Source organism: Erigeron canadensis, chromosome 2 (assembly GCF_010389155.1).
Source record: "Erigeron canadensis isolate Cc75 chromosome 2, C_canadensis_v1, whole genome shotgun sequence".
Classification (NCBI taxonomy): Eukaryota; Viridiplantae; Streptophyta; class Magnoliopsida; order Asterales; family Asteraceae; genus Erigeron; species Erigeron canadensis.
In genome coordinates this window covers 30,987,195-31,001,789 of record NC_057762.1, presented here as the reverse complement: position 1 = coordinate 31,001,789, position 14,595 = coordinate 30,987,195, and the positions used below count along the sequence as shown (strand labels likewise).

The following is a 14,595-nucleotide window of genomic DNA, read 5'->3' as shown; positions in this document are numbered from 1 at the left end:
TCTATTGAACTCTTAAAATTTGTTTGTCTTGCTGTTAAGAATGAAGAAATTACGAATGGGCTAAATTTGTTTGTCCATGGACTTGTGTTAGATTCAAAACAATTTACATGGACACACCTTAAATCGAATTGAAGAAGTTATACCCGTTTAAGTGGTGGAAAATTTGATCTTGAACATATAAAGAAGATGAAATGGTGAATTGGACCTAAATACATGTTTTTATAAATATAAAAACTAGAGCTGGCTGCCCAAATGCATTTAATCAGGTGATTTTCGGCTATCATTTTTATGAACTTTTGATATCTTTGGGTGGTGGTAGTGATCTAAACAGGTCCATTTGGACAGATTGGAAATGCATTTTTTAAGATTTCCAGGTTAATTGGGTGTAGGTCAAGTCATTGAACGAGCGAGTGGGTGACTGTTATTTCCAAATGAAAGAGAAAATAAAAAGAATCTGTTTTGACCATCAACTTGCTAAATTTTTCCATTTGTATTTCATGTTAAATCTCATTCTTTTAGTCTTGTAGATTTGTTTTAACAACTTTGTACCCGTGCGATGCGGCGGAGCATAAGAAAAAAAAGCTGGTTAATTAGCGGTACCAGCACGATTACCAGATCACCTTACCTATGGCTATGTGTGTTTTAGACGACGGAGACGACGGCGGTTATGGGGGGGGGGAGATGTATGAGTGTGTGTTTTGGTATAATATGTGAGCAGCTGCAGGAGAAGGAAATGGATTGGGCGTAAGGTTTTCTTAAGAGTATTTTTGATATTTCAGGATTAAAGTGTTTGGTGGTAGTGTAAATTAAAAGGGTAAAATAGGGAATTTAAAGGTAGAGTGTTTAATTTGAAGAGGAGTAGTTTGTTTATATAGGGAGTATAGATATCTTATTTATATTCTTTTTAAATTTATTTCAACAATATCAGAATTAGCGTTTGTTGTAACTTTTCGGCAACTTAATTATCTAAAAGGGGCTAATTTTTTTTTATTAAATTAGCATTTTTCTGTTATACAATTTATACTCAATTTTATAATTTGAATTTGGTGAGGTTTAGTAAATAATAATTTTATAGAAGACTATTAGTCTAAGTTAACTATTTATGTTTTGTATATGTCGTTAAATTATAATTTTTTCAATGGCATGAATTCGTTTGATGTTAGGTCATTCATTTTTTCCTTTTTCATTTAAATTACATCATGTAAGTGACCCAGTCAAATCTTGTTATTATGAAACTTGAAAATTTACCGTGATCGACTTTTGGTTGATGAATGCTAATTATGCAAAACTAAAGTTTTGTTCGATATAAGAAACAAATTAAAACGTAAATTTAATTTTTTTTTTTTGAAAGGTAAAAAACGTAAATTTAATTAACCCCAAAAAAAAACATTCAATATATATACAAGAGTAAATAAAATAAAATAAAGAGAAAAAGTACAATTTCAACACAATTTATAAAATAAAGAGAAAAAGTACAATTTCAACACAATTTATAAAATAAAGAGAAAAAGTACAATCCGAACCCAAATCCATCCAATCCGTTTTGACCCGAACCTAAATTGACCCTTTACAAAAATAGCTCATTTCAACCCGAACCCATTTTGACACGATACCCAACCCGATCCGCCCCTCGTATTTTGCCACATTTGGATCCATGTAATATTGTAATCTACTCTACTATTGATCACTAAACTAGAACATGTTATTTGTTTTCTACCCAAAAACATACATGCAACAAATCACTTATATTTCTTATTAATAAATTGTCTGTGACAACCATTGCCAAAATTGGTGACACAATCAACGGGAAAGATACATACCCGCCACATTAGTGAGGACACCGTGTAGCTATATATATTTTATATTTTTTTTAAGGTGTGAATTACTAAAAAAATATCAAAAGTCTAGCATACGTTAAATAGTGAACCCCATAAAGTAAGTTGCCAGCAGCCACAACTATAATATTTCATATACGTATGAAGTATTTCAACTTCAATAATGTTATAATAATCTTGACATCTACAGAACCAACCTTTCTTCATTTTGATTTCAGTTTTTTTCTTCATTTTGATTTCAGTTTTCTGAAAGAATCTTCAATTTTGTATGTCATTCTCTGCTCTAAATTCTAAAAGATCAAACCTTTCAGCATAGTCTCAGTTGGCAATTTGTAATGCATGCGCCATGAACACTAAGTCTTCAAGGAGCCAACACGTATTTTCTCCAAAGACAACAGAACTTGACTTCATGTTCCCGCATAGGTATCTTCTTGCCAAAACATAGCTAATATATAACTAACCTATGTAACAAACGATGCAACAGGGAGGCCTTCAAGCATTGCTCTCCTCATGACCTCCTTCTGCCCAATTACAATAATTCTGTACATGTTAGAGATTCATAACCAAGAATACGGATGCAGCCATTTTGCGACTAAAAGATAAGACCCAAAGAAGAAAAGAAGCATAGTTTGTTAATGCCTTCCAAAAAAGTACGAGTACTAAATTTGTTCCAGGCCACATAAGGATATCATAACCACCTTTATATCTCAATGATTGTTGTTCTTTATTCGATCAAGAAAAGTTTCAAAAACACATAATTCACTGGGATTTTAAATTAGTAATATACAGAGTTATTCTAAAGATTTATATATTTCATGATACTATAATTTCATTCATTACCGACGATTCATACATTATTAAAAAATAATTAGTCCATATTTTACCTGAATTACTGTGGTTACGCTTCCAGGGCCCTCCTGGTGTAAGAAACAACTTTTTCATGAGCAAGAAAATCTAAATCCTCGTAAAAGAAGTCTATATTAACAATAAGAAATTTACACACCTTAAATTGTTTCTCTACCCACGTTACCTCCTTCCAAGTTTTAGAACTCAATGAGTTCCATGAATTTGGAGCTCGAATTGTTTCCACATGCTGCAAAAGCCTCAACCCATCTACAAAAAAAAAAGGTATATATTTCTTTATCAGTCATGCCCCCACTTACAGTGCCAGAATGGGCGGTTTGGGTAACATGCCAAAATGTTTGATATTTTGTCAGGTCTAAACACACTCAGTTGACCCGAATCACTTTTTGCCCCAAAAAACTAGTGGATCAACTATGATCACAAAAAATACTTTATTCTATAATAAAGTAATTATAAGATAAAATAACTTAGAATACATAAACGACATCCCATTGACCCGTTTCACTGAAAGTTATTTCACTTAAAACCTACGTGTCAGAGATAAACCATAACCTAAACAAACCCAGTAATAAGTATATGGGTCCAAATTGCAACCTCTAAAGTAGAAGGCATACTTGTAACAAATGCTTCTTCCCACAAGTAACGCTTTGACCATGATGGAGCAACTTCTCGTACTGGGATTCCAATTTCCAAACATACCCTGCACAACAAGAGATCATATTCATACATCCTGTGAACTACATATGATCTCCGCAAGTTAATAGATAAAAATATCTGGTCAGTCCACTAGATGAAAACAGGGTTATATGCTTACGAACATCTGAATAAACAAACTATAACTCAAGGCAGCAGTAAACTAGTGGATATGATAAAGATAATTACTTTGTATAAAAAGCATATCACATCTAAAACAATAACTTTTGATTGCAATAGATCTTTGACTTTCGTACATTGCAAGGACATTTTTTTACATATAAAAAAGTAATAGAAGATTAGATAGACTTAAGTGACTAAATAGTTTGAGAAATATACGTATACCTCATTACCATGGATGAATTTAGTATAATGCTAAAAAACATTGAATGTTATGTTCTATATATAAAGAGAAAATAAAAAACTTTTTTCAAGTGAAAGGAACTAAAAGTAGAAAAGAACTAACTCAATGACCACTTGGCGTACTACTCCTGGAAGAACACCATCACTTATAGGAGCCGTCTGTAATTCAACGGAATGGCCAGATTTACTTATTAACAGTTTTCTCTCTGCAGATCCTCTGTCTTCTTCTATATTATCCTATAAACATGTCACATAGGAAGATGATAGTTCAGATAGAAGTTGCACAAAATTACGGTAGCTGAAGTCTCGAATACAAATTACGGCTATAGATGACAATGTCGACCCATAACTACAATTAGTTGATCTAACTCATTCGAAACTTAAATTGTTTGATGAAGAAAAAAAAAGTTGGATTACTTTTGTATAATACAGTTTTTTATTATCATGTTCTACAAACTTTTGAAAGTCAACCCGACATGTCCCGTTTTGACCTTAATAAAATAATACATGCTTTGACCCGTTACCCATCTTGCCCTACCACAAAAACTAGCATACAGTTGTGATATCTGAAGCATTTCAAACTTCAATAATGCCCAGTGGATCGTTGACTCACTATATCATATACATTTCATTGCACTACCTCAGCATAGATGCTAAATTAAAAATATCTTATGGAACGTCAATCCTAGTATAAGTACACAAAGTATTCATTAATCTGCAACCAGGTTACAGAAAATACTGTATGTGGTTCCACTACCAGGGCCCACATGAAATGAGAATAATTACCACAAAATAGCAGTAATCAACCCACACAGTTGATTATTGCAAGCATTATCAGTAGCGGTTGTAAGATGGAAGGGGGGTCCGGTAGTTTCGCTGGAATTTTGAAAAGAGGTTAAAGTGAGGCGGGGTTGATTCGCCACCATTATTTTTAATTACTTTCTGAACATTATACATAATCTATGTACTATATACAGTAACAGTATCTAATTTGTTCAAACGAACCAAGTTTAGAGATTGAGTAAATTTGAATAACATTTTGGTCTTAGCCCATTTAACCCATAAGTCCATTACTCTGTTAGAGATGAAAGCTAATCCAAACTGATTCAGTTTTAAGTAAACGAGATGGCTTTGACTTCCCTATTTAACAGCATACCTTATGACAGAGAACGAAAAAATTAGTCAAACAGCCCTCAAGAATCTGATCTCCATCACTCGATAGCAATAACTCAGTAGCTGATGGAGGCCTCAACTTCTCCAAAGGTTTCCTTATCCTGCTTAGCAATGATACCTTCAGATTTTCCGCATCCTGGAAAGTAATGCGTAAACTATGCATAAATCTTACTAGCAGAGGTGGCAAAATAGGGGGTCGGGCAGATTGTGTAACCAGGAAACTACGGTATGGGTCAAAACGGATTGGATGACCTGAAATACTTTTCGTCTGCACCAATTAGTTTATAAATAATAACTAACTTGTTAGACAGATCACAAAAATTATTTTTTTAGAATAAAATCTACTTTCGTGCTAAAAAAGATTTAGAAGGTTTAAGATAAAAAAAACACTTTGGACGACTTTTAACCAATTCGTCCCGTTTGCTTACAATCTATATTACTTTTCGCCAGATAGAGCATATAGCCCCAATCGACGCATTAAGAAGCAATTTGGTCGAAAATGCCACATCTACTTTCTAGCATATATTACCTAACCCAATCTGAGTACTTGGCATTTGCGATATCCCTCCGATTGCCCACAACAGCCAGATGGGCACCATTTGTCTGAGCTCCAAATGCGATAGGAGCATATGAACTAATATGTAGACGGATATCAAAAACCCTACGGATGTCTTCTTCACCTACATTATCAGAAACCAAATTCTCCAAGTTTCCACTAACAAGAGCGGTGACTGCCACTTCTGTTTCACCTTTCCTCTCTTTTAGCGCATACGGTATTGCTTTTTTCATCGAGTCATTAACAAAAGATGGAATCATGGAATCCCAATTCATAACTTTCATTTGTTGCAGGGATTCTGATGACAAACTGATTCCTGGCTGGAAAAGAAGTTTTGGACAGGTATCGAAAAGGATCCTTGCAGAACTAGCCAGCCTGCGCAAATGCCGTTCCCAAAACAACAGCGCTAAGCCGTTGTTATGAGTTCTAAAGGTAGTGTAAGCACCTGAAATGTGTACCACGAAATCATTACTTATAGAGGTGCGGTGGTTTTAACTTTTAACCCATTCGCTTAGTAACGAGCTGATTTTATATTTTCTTTTTATCTCATACTGGTCGAAGGGTCATGTAAAGAACCTGGCTAATACAGAAAGCATCAAACTTGTTTGTTAGGGAGTATCATTTATAAAGGCTTGTGTTTGGACCTATCAGATTTAGTCCTAAGTATCATTTTTCTTATGTTCATATCTTAAGGGCTTAACTATAAGTTGATTTGATCTAGCCTAAAAAACACATTTACAACACACCCAAATACCAACCAATCAGCAAATAAAGAAGATATGGGGGTGACAAATTACCAGGGTGAGATTCAAGCAATGTTGTCACTGGAGGAGTAGGGGTAGGTGAAACGACACCGTTTACAAACAAAAACATCGGACCAGACATCTTCATGCGGAAATCATGGTGTTTGTTTGAGCCTATTTGTTTCTTTTAGGGAGGGGTTTTTAGATCGTAGTAACTAATATTTTCTTAATAGATTTTTTTCTTTATTAAACCATTATTAAAACAATATAATTTACAAAATCTCTTTCCCTTTACTTTCTTTAATTATAAGAAAAAAAGTTTTTGCTTTAATAGGTTGAAGAATGTCAACCTTTTGAAGAAAATAGTCATTACTTTCACTCTCAATGATAAAAAGCTTTTCAATAGCTTTTTTGTATAAGAAAAGTCATCCATCAACCTACCATTGTGGATGCCCTAAGAAAGAAAAAAATAATAAAGACATTGTTAAGTTTTAAAATGATATGGAAAGAAAATGAAAGGAGAAGAGAAGTGGGGGAAGTGGTAGTTATTTTTGCTTTAAAAGTTTTCTTTTTAATTTTGAGGTGATTAGGAAGAAAAACTTCTTTTCACTCTCATTTCCTTTCCATTCTTTAGTTAACTAAAGAATACAGGGGATAAATAGTAGTTACAACGGGGCGATTTGCGGTTTATTTATAAAAGTGAGTTTTTTTTTTTAAATGGCGAAATGAAGAAGAGGAGCTAGCGGGATAGAGATCCGGTAAAGTTTAGAGAATTTTTTACATTTGATTAAAATCAATGGTTAAGATTTAAAGATGACTTTTTAATCTTAACCATTGATTTTAATACAACTAGATTATTTTCCTACGTCATATGCGAGATAAATGTATTAATTATAAATAATATAATTAGCAGTTATAGTCTTAACCAATGTTGTGAAACTCGACCGATACAGCTGAGTCAGATCGTGCATCGGTTCACTGACGATACGAGTTTGTCATACTTGGTCTGAAAATCGACCAGGGTTTCAGACTCGGATCAACTTGGTCAAGACCCAGTTTTATCGGTCAAGACTCGGTTGTATCGGATCAGGTCAACCAAAGTCAAACTTTTTTTTTACTTTTTTTTTAAAGTTCTTATCTATTATATTAGTGTTTTTCTAAACAATTATGTTTAAGTTGAAAAGTTAGGTTATGTTTAAGGTGTAATGTTCATTTGAAAACTAAAATTTCTGTAAAACCTATAAAACTGACCAAAACACACTGTGATCTGAATCTAACACAATGTGTTTTTATTGTGTTATCTAAAAAACATTGTGTTAAGTTTTAAATCACATTGTGTTTTTGATATCATGTGAAAATCAGAAAATTGTTCAAACACAGTGTGATATAAACTTAACACAATATGTTTTTTTAAAAATACATTAAAACACATTGCGTTAAATTAAAATCACAGTGTATTTTAGTAATTTAAACTATATAACATTTATTTATCTAAGTAACACTATAATAACCAAAGTCTCTAAATATTACCAAATCTGTCTCAAAATAAATGCTCATAATCTTATATACATATTTACTGGATGAAAAGTTAACCATTAATTTATATTCATATTTATTGTTTAAAATTGATGATGAATTTTTATTTAATATTTATAGTTTGCTTAGTAAAAAAAATAAAATTGAAACTCATCCAATAATATTTTTTGAAGAATGGATATACATAAAAAAAAAATACATATTTTTTTTCTTTTAATAAAATTGGAAAAACACAATAGTAATAATGCAATTTGCTTTTTCAGAATATGAGGGCAATGAATTTAAGTTTATATCATCGTTTTCTTTACCTTAAGGAATTTGATAAAGATTCTTTGGACATATTTTCACGTATTAAGTCTATATCTAGTGCACACTAAATAATGTTAGGAGTGATACTCTTATCTTTCATAGAGTTTGTTTTTGTATTAAAAAGAGATTGCGAGCACAACTTATATCTAGGCTCTCATTCAACTTCTTTCAAACATAATTTATACGAAAAGAAGATTATTATTATTTCATAAATAATAATAAATAAAATAGTTATTATGATTATTAGGAGTGGATTAGTAGAGAGAGTTTTCAAGAGTCGTAGCTTTCATCCCAGACATGCGTGGTTCCATATCCACATACTGCGCAATAGGATGTCACTATAGTCCCTCGAATGCTAACTACTAACTCGTTGCTCAAAATCTCTATCTCTATATATAATAAAACAAGATTGTTTCCTATAATTATTTTTAGAAAAATTTTGATGTGCCAAATCCATATTTCACCTTAAATTTTTATTTATTTAATTATGATGTCAAATATATATCTATATAAATATTAAAACAGTAGTTAACCGAACGATTTTAGAGCCTCTTCAACTAAAAGAATTATTTACACATTGCCACATAGGATTTTAGCCTATGTGTCATCTCCATACATATTTTTGACATATATATATATATATATAATACTAGGTCTTTTACCCGCACGATATGCGGGTAATTAAAATATCATTAATGGAATATACATAAGAAAAATTATCTAGCTAGATGTGGATATTGATAATTAGTATAAGTGTTTTGTGTTAATTTATACAACCTTATCATTCGTTGGATTGGTAAAAATGTACAGTAATTACAGGATTTTCAATTTTGGCTAAAAAGATAAATTTTTACCTAAAATAAAAAATTTTAGACTTAGAACCGTATAGCTTCAAAATTATAAGCTTTTATGACTTAAATGTATGATGATTCAATATTGGTAAGACACAATCTAAAATCGAGCAAGTTACTATACTTAGACTTGACCATAAATTGAAAAATAATAAAACAGCACGTCTTGATTTTGAATGTATAATATCTTATAGACTATCTTATCAAAGTTTAATATAATTCTAAAAATATATTGGATGGAGTTATTAATTAGTTTTTTAAATAAATATATTGTAATATTTATTTGATATAATCTTTACCTAATTAATTAATTCAAATGTATTTAAATTAAATAGATATATACAAATAAAATATAGAGTTGCCACATAGGATAAATCCTACATGGCAAATTTTTAGCATAACTTTGACTTTGAAAGGTGCTTCATATGGCTCGATTAACTACTGTTTTAATATATATACATATATAATATATAATATAATATATTTAACAAGTTTTAAATGTTGGTAAGATATTCAAATCTATTCACTATGATTAATAATTATATTGGCATATCTTGAGTTTATATTGCGTGAACTTTAGTAAAGTAAATCATGGTAAATGGCTTTTTAATAATAACTAAGATATATAAACATCGAAGAATTTTTTAGATGAACACGGAAGATGTATCTATGATATTAAGATTAAATATTTTATATTTTTGCTCACATATCTATGTTTACAAAAATATATAAGTTTTTATATTGCTTTCTTAATTATTCAAATTGTATGTAATCAGGTTTTTATATTTTATATATTTTTCATGCAAAATAGTTTACTATATTGGTATGAATTGGTTGTATATATAAAATATAGACATCAAAAACCATGCTTCTTGGATGTTTTTCGAAGCATTGACATATAGTTGGAGGTTTAATGTGTTTATATAAAGTTGTGTTCTTGAAATTGGTGGGTTTATTTATATCATCTTCCTTTTTTTTTTCTTATACGCAATTCTTTTTTAAGGGATGAAGATGTCGATTTTAACATAAATAATGGATATAAACAATAAATAGACATAAAAGATGAAGATACTTGATGAATATATATATTTTTTGAAGCATCACTTTAAAAAAAAATGGATACACTCATTTTTGCGAGTAATTGATGTGAAGTTTTTTCTTTATAAATTTTTTTATTTAGTTGATTGTTCTATTCCTTTACATTGTAAATTGTAAAAGTAAGACTCAATTTTTTATTATTATTTTTTTATTTCTATTCACGTAGCTACAAAAATAAACAACACGTTCAAACTATATATTAAAAATTTTTAAAAATCAATTCAACAGTCACGCATCGCGTGGGTAAAAAACCTTGTATATATATATATATAAATAAAATAGAAATAGCCCTTTACATGTTTAATAAAAGATTTAATCATTTATTTAAAGGAAAAAACATTTCTCTTATATAATATTACAAACAAAATGTCTTTTTTTATTTACTTAATGCGTTAGTCATTTCTATTTTAAAATTTTTTATTGTGTTAGTTGATTTATTAACTATATAATTATTGTGTTAGTTAGATTACTATATTTATATCAAGTTATAATGTTTTAATAACAAACATTATATATATTTTTAATATATTTTATAACTTTAAATTTTAATTAACAAGCTCGGGTTAAATCCGGGTTGATTAACTAGTAATAATAATAATAAGTAATGAAAAAAAGGCTGTTCTAAAACATATTAACAATCAAGTAATCAACAGCATTAAGTTTACTAAATTATCTTTTGTTTACATATCAAATTTTGCTTTGGTAAATATTGAATCATAGATAGATGTACGTAATTTTCTTTTTAATAGCCTATATCAACAATCAAAATGCAAAGTTAGGAGATTCTATATTGAATCTTCGTATATCTCTTACGTGAAAGTATTAGGTGTGTTAATATTGAAAAAACTATATGTTAATTGTATAAAGTAAAAGGACTAATATTGTGTTTCTTTCATAGTAAATTTAGTAACAATACTATTATTTTGATCTTAAGGTAGTGATTAAAAGTTTAATCTTATCCAACGATCCTTGTTTCTTTATAAAAGAATTTATGACCTTGTTATATATAGATTGGTAGATGGTTGGAATCCCTCAACTTTACCTATGAAGTACATTTGAACTCGAGAGGATCTTAATCCGAGCTAGCGTTGACAATTTCTCCAAAGTAAATTTTTTAAGGCCTTAGGAGAGTCCTTCAGCTTCTTATATGCTACATCAGTATCACATCACTCAGGACTTCCTCAAGACTCTCTCTGTCTATAAAAAAAGCTTCTTGAAACTTCTTTTTATATCATCAATTATTTTATAATTTTTTTCCCATTCTTAGATGAGAGCCGATCTACTTTTCCTATGGAATTTGGTACACACATATACGAGTATAAAACAAAAAAAAAAGGTGCCGACCCCACCTCCTTGCGTCTTACAACTTCTTGGTGGAGACTATTGGCCAAGGACGCAAGTGAAGGACTCTTCGTGTCCATAACGTCGAGCGTCCTCAAGCACAAGGACTTACCTCCAAGACTCCTATAAGCACCTGTCTAAGAGTTCTTTTTACCTGGAAAAACTACTGTAATATTTACTTTATTTGTTTATTTATAAAAAATGTGTTATATTATCTTTATTAGAACAGGGTATTTAATACTAATGTAACCAACTAACTACGAATGGTTATTGTGTGTATCGTATTTTAGTTTTATTCCTTGTATGAAGAACTTGTTATTTTGTCGAATTTGTATAAAAATACGATGTATATACATATCATGTTTAGTCTGTGTAGAATTGTCGCATATTATTTAAGTATGTTAGTTTGAGACCACAATGACTCTGAACCTTCCCATCCGACTGAGGTAAGATTTTTACATGAATGTATGCTTGTGAATTATGTAGCTAAAGGTAGCAAGGCGGCTCTATAGTCATAAGTGGCTAAGCAATTGCTTTAGACCGTAAAAAATTTAAGGCCTGATTTTCTTTATAATAAGCTTAGTGTTTGCACTTTATGTTAGGTACCATTATACAATTTGCATTACAATAACGCACTTATTCGTTTTTGAATTAACCTCTACACTTTTTTTTTGTTTACTTGAATAAGTATGTTAATGAACTAGGCCTCAAGTTCGGTCTCGCTTAAGGCCTCCAAAAACCTTAAGCCAGCACTGCAAGATAATAGGGATGGATTATTGTTGGCCTCATTGAGTAATTCTGTGATAAAAAGGGATGGATGACAACGACGATCTACAATGGTGACTCTCGCATGCATCATATTGAATGAACTCTTGCTAGCTCTGAAAGTTGGTCTTTGACAATGCGACTTTTAAAAGTATAAATGACTTCAATATGATCCATCATTCGTTCGCGCAGAATTGATGAAATCAACACTTTGTAAACACCATTTGTTTGGCAGATCCGAAAATAGTTTAGAATTTTGTTATTACGTTCTTTTCCCCTGCTAGATACTTTGTAAGTTTGTATTTTCTAATTGAAGCTCTTAAATTTTGTCTAGGATGATGTTTACATAGTCAGATAACAGACTTGAATACAATTAGTTCATAGTGGCTCCGGTGGTGCAATGGGTCAAGTAATGTAATTTTAAACTACAGGTCATCTCAGTTTGGTTCTGGGCTGACTACACTGTTTTTACCTATTTTTTGTTTTGCTATTCCTAATGCACATCCTTATACGATTTGTTGGACACCATTCAAGAAAACAACAATTTTATTGAAGATACATTCGAATTACAATAATTAAATTACAAGTAAATTAAGTACTACTAAACAATACAAGAATACAAAAAAAAAGAACATAACAGAAATAGAAAGAAAGGCAAAAAACGGGCTGAGGATATGGTTAAACCAAGGTCCTTTAAAACTGATTTCGGGCCACCCAAGTGAACTCGACAGTTTCCCAGGGTACAACAGCCAAAGCAGATTGTACTGCCGGAGTTAACCATAACCCGGAATTATACCTTCAAGAACAAAACGAAATGAAGAAAAAGAAAGAAAATCTGGTTGATGATCCAGTCTGAGAGAGTGTTTCTGTAGTTGCTAAACTACCAAAACACCACTAAGTATAGTTTATATACATATAAACTGGTTAGTGGATGTTTTAGTGGGACACATGTTGGTTTGCATGGTTAAACAACATGTGTTACACTTAAGGCTAAGTCAAGTGTCCTGCCAGGTGCAAGGCCTGGAATAAGACCACCCACTGAGCCATAATCAAGTGCAAAGTGCGCCACTAAAACGCCACATTACGCCTCATCGCCCACGCCCCCGGTCCCGGTCTCGGGCACGGGCGCGTCGAGTGCTTCGCACCCTTCTAGCTCACTTGGGGTGTAGCCCCTTATAAGGAATTATAATTCCTCCAACACTCCTCCTTATAAACATGCTTAATGTTTATTCTTCTACCAATGTGAGACAAACTCACATTAGTTAATTATTCTTTCAACTCCTTTTAACATATCTATTAACTTGGATATTCTATGTTATTACATAAAATTTCCAACACGATTTACATTTTAATGTTTTCATGGTCCATGTTTGACATGCGTAGGATACTTGGAATACTTCAAAATGGTATGCAGCTAGCGAGTTATGTTTTTGAAACTAAAGTCATGTTGGATCCTATTTTTAAGTACAATTCGGGTCTTTCTACTAGATCTCTTATATGTTCGCAACAAGCCAACAATACACGAGCACACTACCGCATATATAATTTAAACGAGTCTCACCCATAGTTGTTGAGTCGCAATTTTTGACTTGACTAGATAACATGATTTTTTGACTGGTGACTTGATTCGTAAGAGTCGGGAGACTTTTAAGTACTACATAACATAGTATAACTATATATGTGTGACGTCTTTAGAAGCAAAATAAAAACCGTTATCTAAATAAATTTACCAAAATATTACATATTCAATAGTTTTGAGACATAAACAATTTATCTTTAAATTTGCAATAAAATGATCAAAACTACATAGATAACACACAAAATAATGTAACAAATCAAGTATTATATAATACAAACAAAAATATTTATGGTCAAAGTTGAAACAAAAATACTTTGAAAGTCATTACAAATAAAATGAGACATAGGGAGTAATATATAACCGTAATGTCAAACTACAATAGTTATAATTTTACGACTCGTGACTCGATCCAAGTTTACACAGCGACTCGTAATAGTCTGGACAAAAACGAGTCACCTAACGAGTCGACTTATTTTTGGTGTAAATTGACTAGACTCGTAAGAGTCAACTCGTGAATCGTAAGAGTTTAACAATGGTCTCACCAAGTTTTCAATTTATCCCATTACTAGGTACACATGCTATTTGCAAAACTACCTGCTACTTGTTGTCAAATATATAGAAAGGTTAATGATTAATCAAACCTACCTCATATGCTTAAAAATCAACCTAAAACCTTAAAAATTTGACATGTGAACTCCACTAATTCTCTTTCCTAATCTTGTCTCCTGATTTTTTCACATGTCATCATCTTATTATTAGACCTATCTTTAGGCACACCAATTAGGTTAATTTATCATTATCCATATACAAATTAATTAACAAGAGGGCCGGTGTACTTCCGATACATATAAATATACCTTCTAATTTTGAAAACTTGAAATATTGTATT

The 14,595-nt window shown here is 31.2% G+C and overlaps 1 protein-coding gene across 2 annotated transcripts; it reads right to left on the bottom strand.

The window, feature by feature from the left end:
• Window positions 1-1,730: 1,730 nt before the first annotated feature.
• On the bottom strand, window positions 1,731-6,449 carry LOC122589365. Of its 2 annotated transcripts, XM_043761652.1 has the most exons (8): window positions 6,282-6,449; window positions 5,458-5,929; window positions 4,912-5,029; window positions 3,859-3,992; window positions 3,314-3,399; window positions 2,839-2,948; window positions 2,720-2,752; window positions 1,731-2,356 (listed from the first exon to the last, which is right to left on the bottom strand). In XM_043761652.1, exons 1-8 carry the CDS (start codon window positions 6,373-6,375, stop codon window positions 2,297-2,299), a joined length of 1,107 nt encoding a protein of 368 aa, XP_043617587.1. In that variant the 5' UTR covers window positions 6,376-6,449; the 3' UTR covers window positions 1,731-2,296. The 2 variants fall into 2 exon arrangements, with proteins under 2 accessions (XP_043617587.1, XP_043617588.1); XM_043761653.1 differs by lacking the exons at window positions 1,731-2,356; window positions 2,720-2,752 and having other exon boundaries at window positions 2,856-2,948; window positions 3,294-3,399.
• Window positions 6,450-14,595: the final 8,146 nt, after the last annotated feature.